Here is a 14,586-nt window from a genome sequence, read left to right on the forward strand (position 1 = left end):
TGCAATGCCAGAGCTAGCTCCTAGAAACCACAGTACCCTGGCCAAACTTTCCTGGCACTTGTCAACAACATCCTCTTTTTTTTTCTTTCTTATTGACTTTGTGCCTGTGTGCGTGTGCGTGTGTTTGTGCCTCTGATGACAAGGTGTGTGTGGGTGTGAGGACCCCAGCGCGGGTCAGCTCACTGGCTGGAAGTGGCCGGTGACTCACTCTGAGAACCAGAGTCCCCTCCTGCTCTGTCTGACACATGGGCAGGGAGAGGAAGGGTGGAGGTGCTTGCGTGTGTGGGGAGGGTTCCTATAGTTTCTCTGTAGACCGTCTCCAGGCCTGATTCCGTCTGGACAGAGACCTTGGGGAGTCTCAATCATTCTGATAGATTAGTATAAGAAGGGAAGCATGGTGGTGCAGTGCTTAGCATCGCAGCCTGACAGCTGTAGAGCCCTGGGTTCAGTTACAGACCAGGCGTGCTGTCTGTATGGAGTCTGCATGTCCTCCCCAGGTTCACATTTTTTTTTTAATATTGGTGTTCACTCCTAACTTACCAACTAATATAAGACCTTTATATATAACATCACTTTATTAACCCTTTACAATTTCTTTTATTAGGAATTATCTTTTCGCATACCCCAGCTCGCTGTCCATGAGACAAGCTTGGGGTCAGAGCACAGGGTCTGCCATTGAACGGCACCCCTGGAGCAGTTGGGGTGAAGGGCCTTGCTCAGGGGCCCAATGGAGTAGGATTCCTCTGCCGGCTGCGGGATTTGAACTGGCAACCTTCCAGCTGCAGGCGCAGATCCTGAGCCACAGAGCCAGGTTCACATGGGTTTCCTCTCCAAGCTGGTGGGTTAATTAGCTTTTGGGAAAACCGGCCACAGTGTGTCTGTGTGCCCTGTGATGGACTGACGTCCCATCCAGGGTGTAGCCTGCCTCGGGATTGTTGCTTGTCTGGCTCCCCTGTGACCCTAAATTGGAAGAAGTGGTTAGAAGACAGGTGGATTCTTTTAATTAATAATAACAATAGTATTTAATAATTATTCATATTATCCATCCATTTTAAGTCCATGAACAGGACTATGTTCATTAATAGTAGTAATAATAACAATAATTATCTTAAGTAGCGAATAAGTGTAGAATGCATGTTTCTTTTTATTGTATTTCCAATTGTTTGCTTGCATACAAATACAAAGATAAAATTCATGGACGCGAGTTATTTTTTATACGAAAAATAAATTAGGTCTACAGATGTGTAGGGATTTACAATGTGTTATGTACAATTCAGAATTAGGCTACGTTAATGTATGCATTTCGAGCTAGGAGGTAAAAAGTCATAGTAAAATATAACAACCAACTTGTTGCCTAGCAACCTAGAAGGGTTGGGCTTTTGAATGTCACCGCCCTTTTTTTGGACCAATCGCAAGGACGTTGCCTTGAGGGGGCGGGTTAATTTTGATATTGGCGACAGAGGTTGGCCTCTAGTATTACAACCAATCACAATAGCTTACAAAGCTCTCCTGGGTGGGCTCAGCATGTTGATTGGCAGTGGCGGTTGGCCATTCGTGAGACAGGGATTTGCGACTGACGTTGTGCGTTCGCCAATCGGCAGCGGCTTACCTTTGGGCTCACTCCACGTCGGCAGTGTGGGAAGATGGATTCTTTAATACTGGTACTGTAACCTGGGGGAGTCGTGTGAGAATAATACGCTGTATTTTATACCGAATAACATTAATGGAATGGTTAGGATAAGGGGGTGTGCCCCACTGAAAGAGAGGGGACCGAAATGTGCGTGTGCTCAATTACTGTTTTTAATAGGCTGACGGCCTGTAAGTTCACTCCAAGCGCCGGACTAGAGTGCGAGCTGGAGCCGGGCAAAGGGCAGAGAAGGCGGGGTGGCGGGAGAGGGGGGGGGCGGTTAGCTTTCATGTGGGTTTACTGATCTTTATTTCTTCGAGTTGTTGTTTTTTTTTTTTTGCTTCTGCTATTTCTGTATTCGTCTTAGCACACCGGGATTACCGAGAACAGGATACACTGAAAGGTAGCGAGTTACCCTTTTGTGAGTTGTTTTTGTCTTGCTGGCTAGATGGGTTCGTCAGCATCTGTCTGCGGTGCGGGTGAAATTCCGCTTGTTCACGTTACTGGAGTATTTACGGGGGACGCCGAGCAGAGTCAGTCACTCAGTGAGGCAGCCGCCTCCGGATTTTATGAGGACGGGGCTCAAAAAACAAGAACCGTGTTTGACGACTATGGTTTCGAGAGGGGAAGTACTGACTTGATCTAGCGGCGAGAAAGTGGTGCGAATCCATCCATCCATTTTCTAACCGCTTCTTCCAGTTCAGGATCACTGTGGTGCTGGAGCCTATCCCAGCAGGCAACGGGAACAAGGCAGGGTGCACGCTGGACAGGATGCCAGTCCATCACAGGTCATGCACACACATTCACACACTCACACCAGGGCCAGTCCATCACAGGTCTCGCACACACACTCACACACTCACACCAGGGCCAGTCCATCACAGGTCTCACACACACACTCACACACTCACACCAGGGCCAGTCCATCACAGGTCACGCACACACACTCACACCAGGGCCAGTCCATCACAGGTCTCACACACACACTCACACACTCACACCAGGGCCAGTCCATCACAGGTCTCACACACACCAGGGCCAGTTTTCCCAGAAGCCAGTTGACATACCTGTGTATCTCTGGACTGGGGGAGGAAACTGGGGCTCCCAGAGGAAACCCATGCAAACTTGGGGAGAACATAGAAACTCCACACAGACAGCACCCCAGGTCCAGAGTTGAACCCAGGGCCGCGGTGCAGCGCGGCGCCAACGGGGTGTTATTCAGCAGTGTCGTTGAGTCGTGACCCATGTTGTGAGTCTAGTCTTCTAGGGCTAAAGCTTTATCACTGACCCCCTCCTCCCCCAGCACCAGGGGCTGCTGTAAGGGCTGTTCCTTGTGACATCATCGCAGGATCTCTCCCCTTGACACGCGCTTTCAGGCTGCACAGCCCGCAAGACTCTGCCGAACCCCCCTGGCCGTCTGAGCTCGAAACATGCTTTTTAAAGGTCAGACCTGATGCAGAGAATCGGGGAGTTTTCTGGAGGGCCTGTGTGCAGAATTGTCTAGGATTACATAGGAGGAATGAAAGACCACACTAACTGGGATGAAATAAAAGACACTGACTGCCTGGCACTTATTTAAGTTTCTGGCTTTGTGGGCTCTTTGTTAGTAGTTAATAGATCTTAGGTTCCAGCTGTTTTGTTTTTTACTCGAGAGAAGTCAGGTTATTGGCTTGTTCCACACTCCCACAACCACTTGGGTAAAGTAGTGCTTTCATGTTTTTTAGGTTTTGACTGGCTGTAACACAGCCTGGGCGCTCCGACTGACTGACCGGCTGTAACACAGCCTGGGCGCTCCGACTGTCTGACCGGCTGTAACACAGCCTGGGCGCTCCGACTGTCTGACCGGCTGTAACACAGCCTGGGCGCTCCGACTGACTGACCGGCTGTAACACAGCCTGGGCGCTCCGACTGTCTGACCGGCTGTAACACAGCCTGGGCGCTCCGACTGACTGACCGGCTGTAACACAGCCTGGGCGCTCCGACTGACTGACCGACTGTAACACAGCCTGGGCGCTCCGACTGTCTGACTGGGAGGTGAGAGATTGGGCACGTGAAGGCAGCATCTGAGGTGAAGTTCTGTTATACACTCAGACTGTGACTCCAGGGAAGTCAGTGCATCACAGAACTTTGTCTCGGGAGCTCGGCAGCGGCGAGAGGGAGACGAGACAGGCTCGGCGTCGGGAGGCAGAACGAAAATACTCGGCTGTACTGACAGCACCTCCCAGTGGGGCACACGTACTCTGACACGGAGAGTGGCGGTAGGCAGCCACAAGAGCCTGATTCCTTTCATTTACTGTCAGTAGTGGACTTTCAGACTTCCATTCCACAGCTGTTCAGTCCAGTTCAGGTTTTTACACCTTTTGGTGTGTCTGTGCAGGTTTACTCTAGATATGGTCAAAATAGCGCCGCCTGGTGCTGCAGTGGTTAGCGTTGCTACCTCACAGTGCAAGGGTCCCGGATTTTATTCCTGAGGTGCTGTCTGTGTGGAGTTTGTATGTTCTTCTCATGTTTGCGTGTGTTCTCCAGCTTCTGGGAGAACAGGCCCTGGTGTGAGTGTGAGTGTCAGATCTTGTGATGGACAGGCGTCCCATCCAGTGTGTGTCCTGCCTTGTGCCTGTTTGCTTGCCAAGATAGGCTGAATCGGATCAAGCAGCTGGATGAATGACTGATGGTGCTGGCTTATAAAGAAGTGTGTCCTGAAACCTGAGTTGTCTCAGTCTGCAGTGCAGTGTGGGGTCCTATTTTCATTTCTGACACAAGGTTATAGTTCAGAAACTTCAAGGGAAATAGGCTCTTGTTTGCTTTGACATTGATTCATCACTCTAGGCAAATTAGGCAATTTCAGTAGAATGTGCCCCTCTCACTCTGTTTTGTGAGTTGCTGTTATACTGACCCAGAAACTCCTTTTCTTCAAACAGGAACCCTCTCTGTACACGGTGAAAGCTGTACTAATACTGGATAACGATGGCGAGAGGCTGTATGCAAAGGTGAGGAGGTTTTCTCTTACATTTTTATGTCAATCATTTCATTTCCTGCTGTAATAGCTCTTCCATGCGTGCCTTGTTGTAACTTTGTAAAGTGCTCTGTAACTTCCTAAAACAAATCTAAGACCGATTGATTGTGTCCGCAGTATTACGATGACACGTACCCCTCTGTGAAGGAGCAGAAGGCCTTTGAGAAGAACATCTTCAACAAGACGCACCGCACTGACAGTAAGATCAACCTGCTGTGTTTTAATTCATTCGCATACCTTCACTGGTCACATGTTGGGGTTCTCCCTGCCCATAGCCCTGTTGATCTAGGTAGGGGGATGCATCTCTTCATCTGGAGCCAAAAATTGGTCTTGAATTCGTTACAAATGTAAATTTAATAAGTTTCTATATCAGTGAGGCACGAGTGTCCTGTAGAGTATTCCCGCCATACACTTGCCATACATAGGCTCTGGCTCCCCCGCGACCCTGAATTGGATGAAGTGGTTATAGGATGGAGGGATGAAAGTTGCTCTGTGAGCCCCTGTACACTGGAACGTCACCTTTGCTCCTGTCTGGGTGGTTTCTCCCAGAAAAACGCTGTTGATGCCCCACTTAACCAAGAGCAGTGAACCCCAACTCTTAATGTCCGCTGCCTGGCTTTGTCTCGCCATCCTCGGCAGGGCCTCTGATCTGTTTTTCCTGACGTCCCGAAATACAGCTGAAATTCTTCCCCGTTTTACACTTGCTCCCATCTCGAGGAGCTGGATTCTCATTTTTGACGTAAACCTACCTCCTAAGACCATAGGAGGGGTTACTGACAAGAAGAGGCCTTTCAGTCCATCTGGACAGTTTTGGCAATTAATTGCTAATTGATCCCAGGATGTCATCCAGCTGTGTTGCGAAGGAAGCACAAGTATAGGCTTCGACCACGTGGCTGGGTCGCTTGTTCCTCCCTCTGACAACCTTCTGGGCAAAAGAAGTGCTTCTTGTGTTCTCTTTTAAATGCATGTCCATATATGTCCCACTTCCGTCCTCTTCATGATTAAACCCTACTCGTTCTATACCTCATCCGCGAGACGCAGCCGTCGTCTAGTTTTTACTTGGAGGCTCGGAAAGGAATGGCTTGCTTCGGGAGAGATCCCTGGGAAACAGGGTTCATGTGCTGTCACTGTATACTTAGGTCTTTGTTACGTCCCCAATATGGCTCAGCCTAGGGGCGAATGGGGACTAACATATGAGCCATGGATTAAACGGAAGGAAATACACAAACAAAAAAAAAAATACTGCACTTCCTACAAACCCATACCCTCTAAACCTGTCTCCCAAGAAAGGGGGTGGCAAAGCCTAAGAAAAGTCTTCCGCAAGCTAACTTATTACACTAAACGAAGCTGTAACGGAAAACAGAAAAAAAACACGAGCCACAACACTCCCAATCTCCACCACAGCCCAGTAAACAACCCGGCAGAGCTCGCGTTTACCAAAAACTACAAACCAACATCAGTCTCGCAAAACGTCGCCGTAGTTTATTCCACACCTCTCTTCTACCTCTCTCTGCGGACGACCCTTACCGGCGTTTTAAAAACGAGCTGCTCTCTTCAACCAATCCAGAGAGAGACCCAGTTTAGGGACACACCCGGCTCCAAAAATGGACCCCCGCATGGGAGGAGAGTTAAAAAAATAAAAATTCAGAACCTAACATTTTCAAAACCATTATCATTTTGCAAGTGATTGCTTTTAAAAGTTACCTACTCAATGGTTGCCCGTACCCCTCCCTGTCCTCTGTCTTTGCCCATCCAACACCCCTTCCTTTCTCCCCCCCTCCTGTTTCTGTCTGCCTCTCTGTCCCCCACAGGCGAGATCGCTCTGCTGGAGGGGCTGACGGTCGTCTACAAGAGCAACATCGACCTGTACTTCTATGTCATCGGCAGCTCGCACGAGAACGAGGTAATAACGGGGTCAGGCGTCATCAAATGGAAAAGGTTGCAGTGAGCTTTGGCCTCGGGTGATGTCACAGGGGTGCTGCAGTAATCAGATACACAAGCAGGCAATATGCATGATAAGAGTGTTATTATAATTAAATGAGTTCAGACGTTGCTGATTGATGCCCAGTGGAGAAAGACATTGCATTCGTTTTTTTTATAATGTTCAGTTCCACATCTAAATCACTGTTTTAAAAATGCAGAGTTAAAATCGCAGAGTTTAACCCAGGCCATGTCTTTTTCTTTTTCAAATAAACAGTTAATGCTCATGTCCGTCTTGAACTGCCTGTTCGACTCTCTCAGTCAGATGCTGAGGTAAGAGACTGCCGGCGTGACCCAGAGGCGTTGAGACAAATTAAGATCAAAGAGGCTTTTTAGACACAGTTTAAATTTAAAAAAAAAGCCAAACCGATCTGCGAGCCATAAATTCCAAGGCAGATTTCCACTGGGAGGGCATAAGAAGAAAAATAAACAGTGTCGAGTATGGGGATTGTAATCTGCAACATGCAAATTAGATTGAAGTTCTTAATTAAAACCTGATACAGCAGGTTTTAAAGGTCGCCAATTACTTAAGACCGGGAACAAATTAACCGTGATCAATTCCGCAGGTGATCTGTTATGGTAGTTTAGAGATCCCACAGTCCAGAGACATGCTGTGGTAGGTGAAGCTGCTAGGAGATGGATGGACAGATCATGTGGCACAGAAATCTGGACACCACTTGGGCAAAAGTATTTGATCACATTATTGGCTTTGTTGCTCAATAAATTACAGGTGTTCCCACTCTTTGGAAACAGGAGATTTAGGGTCACCAGGGTTGGGGGTACAGCCTCCTGGTTTGGGGCTCTCCAGGTCTAGAGTTCGAGGGTTTTGCCGCAGAGCAAAGCGTTCAGCTCTCTTCGGGCCAACAGCAAAGCATCAGACTGATTCTCCGCGTGAAGTCTTGCAAAAGACCCTCCAAAAGCAGCTTTTGATCTCCGACGGCCCGGAGGTTTCGCTCTCGTGTTTAGGGGGGAGATCCCGTGGTGGCGGTCCGATCTAGTCGCCCCCGTTGAGGGATCGGAGCGGTGAGGTGGCTGACGCGCGTTCCTCTTTCCCCCTCCTCCAGGAAGAACGTGGAGAAGAGGGCCTTGCTGGAGAACATGGAGGGGCTGTTTCTGGCCGTGGACGAGATCGTGGACGGCGGGTCAGTCAGTCTCCATCGCACTCTCGGGTGGCAGGCGGTTCGCGGCGCGGGTGTTTTTCATTTCCTGTCGCGGGACGCCAGCGGTCGGAGGACAGGCCCCTCCAGCCGGGCGCCCGTTTGCTTTCCGTGTAGAGATTCGGTCCGAGACGGACGAGGTGAAAGTCAATCAAAGCTTATTTATCAAACGCTCAAGAATACAGCATGCAGCAGTTGTTGCTGGCAGTGAAATGTCTTCAGTGACGGGGGACGTGGGGGTGCACGAAGCCCCCGTTACCCCTCCTCTCGGGAGGAGAGCCCGCGTGCCGGCGTGGCGGGCTGCGCCGCGCTGACGCGATGGGGTAAGGTAGGAGCTCCCGAGCCGCTGGAGAGCAGTGTCCCAGATAGCGGCACAGTCAACCAGGGCACAGTCTGAGTTCTGGCCAGTAGTGACTCCCCGCATCCCCTGAGGGGACGCTCTGCTCTGGGACCCCTGCCCTCCCGAAGACAAACCCTGTTCTGCTTCCTAATCTGCCTGGCGCACACAGGCGGCTCCGCCCCTTCCTTCATCGCTGTGAGGAATGTGTAGCGTGGATCCCGAAGAAACTGTAGCCAACCAGCATTTGATAACTACATAGCATACTATCTAAATACTGGCATTATAATCCTGCGACATTTCTTCAACACAATTCAGTACAGTACTTGCACCGTGCATCAGGGGCAGATGGTCCATCATTTCCCTAATCTTTTGTGTGATGTAATTAAATGATGAGCCACTGAGGTCGTAGAGCCAATTACTAAAGTCTTGGAACGAATTGTCTGTGATCAATTAAACAGGTGATCTTTTATATTCATTTAGAGATCGCACTGTCCAAAGACATGCTAACAGGTGAAGTGGCTCCTGGGGAAAGACCTGTTACCTGTCAGTTTTACCTTGTCCGTCTCGGAGATTGTCTTTGAATTGTCCTCTTCAGTCAAACAGTTTCTGGGGGGTTTGGCTTGGAGGTAAATAATATTGAGGTGTTATAATGCACAAATAAAACCCCTGTACTGTAGAGCTCATTTCTGGGTAATTATGCTCCACGTAATGAGCACAGATGTGTAAAAACAGATTTAAAGCGTAGGGGCACCAGCACTTCAGAAACTGCGGCTCGAGCAGATGGGCCTCCTGACAACACCCCCCCCCCCCCCTTCCTCTCTCCCTCAGGGTGATCCTGGAGAGCGACCCCCAGCAGGTGGTTCACCGCGTGGCCTTGAGGGTGAGTCTTCCGGTGGGGGGACAGACGGGAAGGCCGAGGAGGAGCAGCGAAGATGAGACTGAGACGGCAGGTCGACAGCCCCAGAGAGGCAGAACTTACCCCAGAAATTGGCTCTTCTTCTCTTCTTCAGGCCCAGCACTAGGTTGCATTGGGGGGGGGTGGATAGAGAATTTGTGGGTCCAAGCACACTCGCGCCCCTCCTACTTGAGCATTATCCAAGCTTGTGGTTGTGTACGCAGATATGCCTCATCCCTGTAATACCCACAGATCTCAGAGGAGGGGCGGGTTCTATCTTGTTTTTTTCCCCAATCTCAGTGCTTTCCACCCTGCTGGAAACTGTATTTTTATCCTTCACATTCTGACAGAATGGGGGCGACATGATGGCACAGTGGTCAGCATTGCTGCCTCACAGGGGTGTCCGGGGTGCACCCCACCTTGTGCCCGTTGCTTGCCATGTTAGGCTCCCCCCCGACCCTGAATTGGAAGAGACAATTAAAAAATGGATGGATGGAAAACTACTTTGATCTCTGAAGTGTGAAAAACGTTTGAGGTGGCAGGCGGTGAAAATGAACTCTTTCGAGATTTCCTCAGCGGTCAATGCTTAAGAGTAAGACACCCTGCACCTCTTGCTTGCCAGGTTGGGATCCGGCTCCCCCACGACCCTGAATTGGAAAAGGCTTAGAAAAGCTCAGTGTGTGGGACTGTGCGGCACCGTCGCCTGAATTGAACTTGCTTCACGAGAGCCTTTTTTCTCAGGACCGCAGGAACGCCCGAACCGGAGCTTTGCTCGGTTTAATGAGTGTGGAATTAAAATCTAGGATGACTCTGAACTGGCTGTGGAGTAAAGGTCCCCATTGTGCTGCAGGCTGAGCTCTGTGGAGTTAAAGCATGAATCTTAATTGGATTGCGTCGCTTGACCGGAGCAGCGCTGTGTTTTATCGTCCGTTTTTCACTCAAGGGCGGTTTTGTTCCGCCGAGTTGTTGTTGAGTCTCGTGTGTCGGGTTCCTCCAAAGCTGCTTCTGATTGTTGTGAAGGGTAAAAAGTTAAGCCTCTTGAATACCCTGTTCTGTTTCTGGAGGGGGGCGGGGGGGCATGGTCACGTCTGTATCCTGAGACTGAACACTCCTCCAGGGGCAGGGTTTTGTAAAGCTCAACTACTGAAATAAAACTAGGATTGGTTCTGCGATCGGGGCACTTGGTTTCCTGCCCTCGTGTAGAGCCCAGGGCAATCGGCAGAGACCAGGCTGAGCACAGATGAGACCTCCCTCTCACCTGGTGTCTCCTGGGGCCCGACCATGTGGAAATTGCACTGCACAGCAAAAACCGCGCACAGGAGCATTTATTCAGCCACAAATACAACACGAATCTTGTGCTTCCTCTAAATAATTCTCACTGAAAACTAGGCCAACACGATTCACTGCTGTGAGTCCCTCAATATTCCAGCTATCCACTTTCTAATCCATTTTATCCATACAGGGTCGTGGGGTGCTGAAGCTTATCCTGGCAAGCCAGGGGCACAAGGCAGGATACATCCTGGACAGGACACCAGTCCATTGCAGGGCACACAGACTAGGGCCAAGTTTCCTAAATCCAATTACCAATGAGCAGACTATGTGTTCCAAATTAGTCTTAATTGTGGCCCTGAGCCCTTCAGTTATTAACTAATTGATAATCAGCGTATGTACTCAGCTCAGCTGATACTACTATCCTCACTACAGCTGGCTTGCCACGACGGCCAGTCCTGCTCTTTCAAAGTCCCTATCTTGCAGGATTTCCAGGAATGCTCAAAGGCACTTCAAGAGACGTGTTAAACATTCCCCCTGACCCGGTTAAGTAACCGATTCGGTTCTCTGTGTTGGGCCTTGGCACACCAAGTCTCTCACGCACCAGCTGGTTCTCTATATAATAGCCTGGGTCACCCCGACCTTCTGCGACCTTGGCGGGCCTACAGTGCCATCAGCAGGAAATGGCGCTGGTCCTCCAGTTGGCGAGTCCTCTCCTGCTAGTCCCTGCGGTGCTCGCGGCACGCGCATCAGAGAAACATGCAAGCGGTTTTCCAAGCCGGTTAGAAAGCAGCCGGTGATCCAAGATTAAAAGAACCTCAAATGGAAGGCACAGGCAGCCCCCAGTGGCTTTTCACCTTCAAAAATATCCTTCCCGAGTCCGAAGCACGGAGGTTGCAGGATGTGTGTCTGTCTCTAATGTGCACCTCTTGAAGGCCTGGCATGGCATAGTGTTCACGTTAATTAAATAAAAAGCTGACAGTGGGGTTTAATGCAGCAGTCGGGGCTGCTATTACTAAGCTGGCCCTGCAGCGGATTGCATTGAAACTACAGCCTGCTGCTTATTTTTGCTGCCTTTAGGACGTGATTGTTCTGTCCTTGCTGAGTGTCTGACATGTTGGCTCTCTCCTTCGCAGGGGGATGACGTTCCTCTGACAGAACAGACGGTCACCCAGGTGAGACCATGACACAGTCTTGAGTTCTATGGTTTTATTTCCATACTCTTGTCTCAACACCTGGGGGGGGAGTGTGACTCGGTAATACGGAGCGTTTTGGCACGGGAAGTAGTTCTAAGCCTCCAACCTGTTAGCTGCTCTCCTGAATCCAGCACTGTTCCACAAGACAGATGTGGATCTGCGCCCAGACTTAGCCCCAGCACGCCCGCTCGAACCCTAGCCCCCGTCTCGGCTGAGGAACGTAAAAAGACTAAAAGCAGGGGGGTTTCATGTTCCTCCCTGTTTTTCGTTGAGCAGGCCGTCTTTTTTTTCCGGCTTTCGAGGCGGAGCGTTGTTAGCGGCAGCCGTGATTCCGGGTGATGTTTGGTATTCCTCGCGCAGTTCTCCCAGCTCCTCTCGGAAGAGCTCTTCCTGCGTGTGGAGCATGATTGCTAATGACAGACTGCTGTTCGCTAGCAGGAGTCAGTGGGGCTCGAACGCCTGTGAATCCCTCTGATTAATGGCCTCATTTAAGAGCCATTTGACAGACTGCAGGTAGTTCTTTTGTGCCGTTGATTAATAGCGACTCTTTCCGTGCGCTTTACAGTTTGTCTCCTGTTCCAGGAATTACAATGATTGATTGATTTATTTTTTTTCTCTGCAGTGTTACTCATCTTTAGCTTCTAGCTTTTTACAGGCTTGTATCATTATTTGCCAAGTATCTTTTCCCTTGTTCTCCGTCTTTCTGTTTGGTCTCCCTTCGTGGCCCCGCCGCGGCTCCGCAGGCGTCAGGCGTGTGCGCTCTGGGGGCGGGTGGCGTGCCCCGTCAGGCGTGTGCGCTCTGCGGGCGGGTGGCGTGCCCCGTCAGGCGTGTGCGCTCTGCGGGCGGGTGGCGTGCCCCGTTAGGCGTGTGCGCTCTGCGGGCGGGTGGCGTGCCCCGTCAGGCGTGTGCGCTCTGCGGGCGGGTGGCGTGTGCGCTCTGCGGGCGGGTGGCGTGTGCGCTCTGCGGGCGGGTGGCGTGTGCGCTCTGCGGGCGGGTGGCGTGCCCCGTGAGGCGTGTGCGCTCTGCGGGAGGCTGGCGTGTGCGCTCTGCGGGAGGCTGGCGTGCTCCGTGTGGATATACGCTGGATGGACAGTTATTTGGAGCCATTAGATTTATAGACTCCTTGGAAAAGGTCTGGCCTGTTTAACTTTGCTCCACTCTTTCGTTGACAGGTGCTTCAGTCTGCCAAAGAACAGATCAAGTGGTCTCTGCTGCGATAGGACAGGAGCTGAGAGCCACTTGCTTGCTCCCAGGGGAGAGTACACACAGAAGCGAACGTGTCCTTCCTGTGATCTCCCCACCCCCCCCCTCCCCTCTTCCAGCTGTGGATTCCTCTCTCTTTCTCTCTCCAGGGCAGCAGTCTCACACTCAAGTCCTCAGTAGTCAGTAGTCGGGCTCGACTGAACATTTTCTTCTTCAGAAATATTCAGTGCTCCCCATTGAATGGGAGGCATTCCGGGTGCCAAACGGGTGCGTGGGAACAGTCTCCCAGGCTTCTTGTCTGTTCCTGGGGGGAGATTGTGGGCTTAACTATTGACCATATTATATATTATATAGCCCCGTGAGACTGCTGCCTCTGATAACTCTGAACTGGGACCTTATTTTCTTCTGATCACTGCACTGAAAGGTCTGATTGTTCCACCAATCAGCATAGTTTTTTTTCAACAAAAAAAAACCTGAGCCGTTCGTTCCTATTGGCCGAGACGGGGATGAGAGCGTTTTGTGTGATGGAGTGAGCGGTCAGAGGCTGGTGTTCCGTCTTGGCTGTGGTTCGCTCTCCCTCTGCCTCTGCCCCTCCCCCCACGGGCTCATGAATATTAATAGGGCTCATTAATATGCGGAATCTTCGCAGGGCAGCTCGTCTCCCATTGGGCCTTGGGCTCCCTCATGACTGTTCACATTCCAAGTAGAGGATTGTTGTGTACACTGTTGTTTCCTCTATAACCTCATCACTCCGCTCACAGTTGTCAGAGAGGCCAACCTTGTAATAATTAGCACAAACAATAGCAGCGATGCGTCATTATTTACAGCAGAGTTCTTCAATGCTCGATAGTCGCTATGCCTTTCGGTGTGTTTTCCGAGAGCAGGACTTGGGGTTGTGTTGTCAACGGCGGTGTTTACGTGAGAAAGCACTGCTCAGCCTTTTCACCCTTGAGTGCGGCATGACGTTTCAGCCGCGGAAAGGGAAAGGTTACGTGTTTCCTTTAGGTGGTTCTGGTGGTGGGAGATGAGCCACGTGAAAGAGGAGCAGGTGGGAACTTGGCGCTGCAGAAGCGAGGGCCGCAGGCCGTGGCTGGGATCCGGTATTTCCTGGTTTAGGAGCAGCAAGCTGGGAAGTGTTCTTCGATAACCCCACCCCAAGCTACAAAGCTGGAGACTGCTTCCCCATAATGTGCATGACTCTTGTGAGACCAGAGACAAACTGTAACCTCCATTACTTTGATTTCATCTTTCTATTTCCTAACATGACCGGGGGGTCACATCCTGTCCACTCCTTTGCAGTACGTTCACATAACGAGGGCCCCATTTTGGCCATGTGGATCCTACTATCAGTTTACCAGTTAGGAGCTGGTTGGAGCAGAGTTCAGCTGTGTGGTGGGCTGGAAGGCCTGCTGGTTCAGCGGCTGTGTGTTAGTCACCGTGTAGCACACGGATTTTGTCTGGCGTTATGATCCTGCTGTATTAATGGTCTAGGAATGTGTGTGCCCTGGCTTGGCTGTACTGTGGGTTGCCATCTGGGGGACGGGCAGTAAGCAGTGACTGCACTGAAAAAACACACTGTACAATGTATTGTTCTGAAATCCGGTTGTGGGAACTGTATTCCATGCAGGTTAAAACATGAATAAAATTGCTGAAATTCTTCCTGACCTGTTAATTTGTTTTATGCATGTGTGCCGTTTAAAAATGAACTGGTGTTTTTAGCTTTTTTCCACTGATCTTCCTCTTCAAAACTGTGGTTTTGTTGAATTTGCAGCCTAAGGGTAGAGGTTGTAGCTGGCGATGACATCCACCACACACACGTGCTTTCCCAAAGCTTTTCCCCTTATCCTACAGATCCAAATCCAGTGATAGACCCCCCCCATTCCCAGGTAAGAGATAAGATAAGAT

The 14,586-nt window shown here is 50.4% G+C and overlaps 1 protein-coding gene across 1 annotated transcript; it reads left to right on the forward strand.

Annotated features, from left to right (window-relative positions):
* The first annotated feature begins 1,555 nt into the window (after nucleotides 1-1,555).
* Nucleotides 1,556-14,338, forward strand: copz1 (COPI coat complex subunit zeta 1). The gene is made up of 9 exons (XM_006629275.3): nucleotides 1,556-1,661; nucleotides 4,546-4,614; nucleotides 4,758-4,839; nucleotides 6,452-6,543; nucleotides 6,838-6,893; nucleotides 7,685-7,762; nucleotides 8,946-8,997; nucleotides 11,418-11,456; nucleotides 12,651-14,338. The coding sequence occupies exons 1-9, from the start codon at nucleotides 1,644-1,646 to the stop codon at nucleotides 12,696-12,698; spliced, it is 534 nt and encodes a 177-aa protein (XP_006629338.1). The 5' UTR covers nucleotides 1,556-1,643; the 3' UTR covers nucleotides 12,699-14,338.
* The last annotated feature ends 248 nt before the right edge of the window (nucleotides 14,339-14,586 follow it).

The sequence above is a fragment of the Lepisosteus oculatus genome, chromosome 1, assembly GCF_040954835.1.
Source record: "Lepisosteus oculatus isolate fLepOcu1 chromosome 1, fLepOcu1.hap2, whole genome shotgun sequence".
Taxonomy (NCBI): domain Eukaryota; kingdom Metazoa; phylum Chordata; class Actinopteri; order Semionotiformes; family Lepisosteidae; genus Lepisosteus; species Lepisosteus oculatus.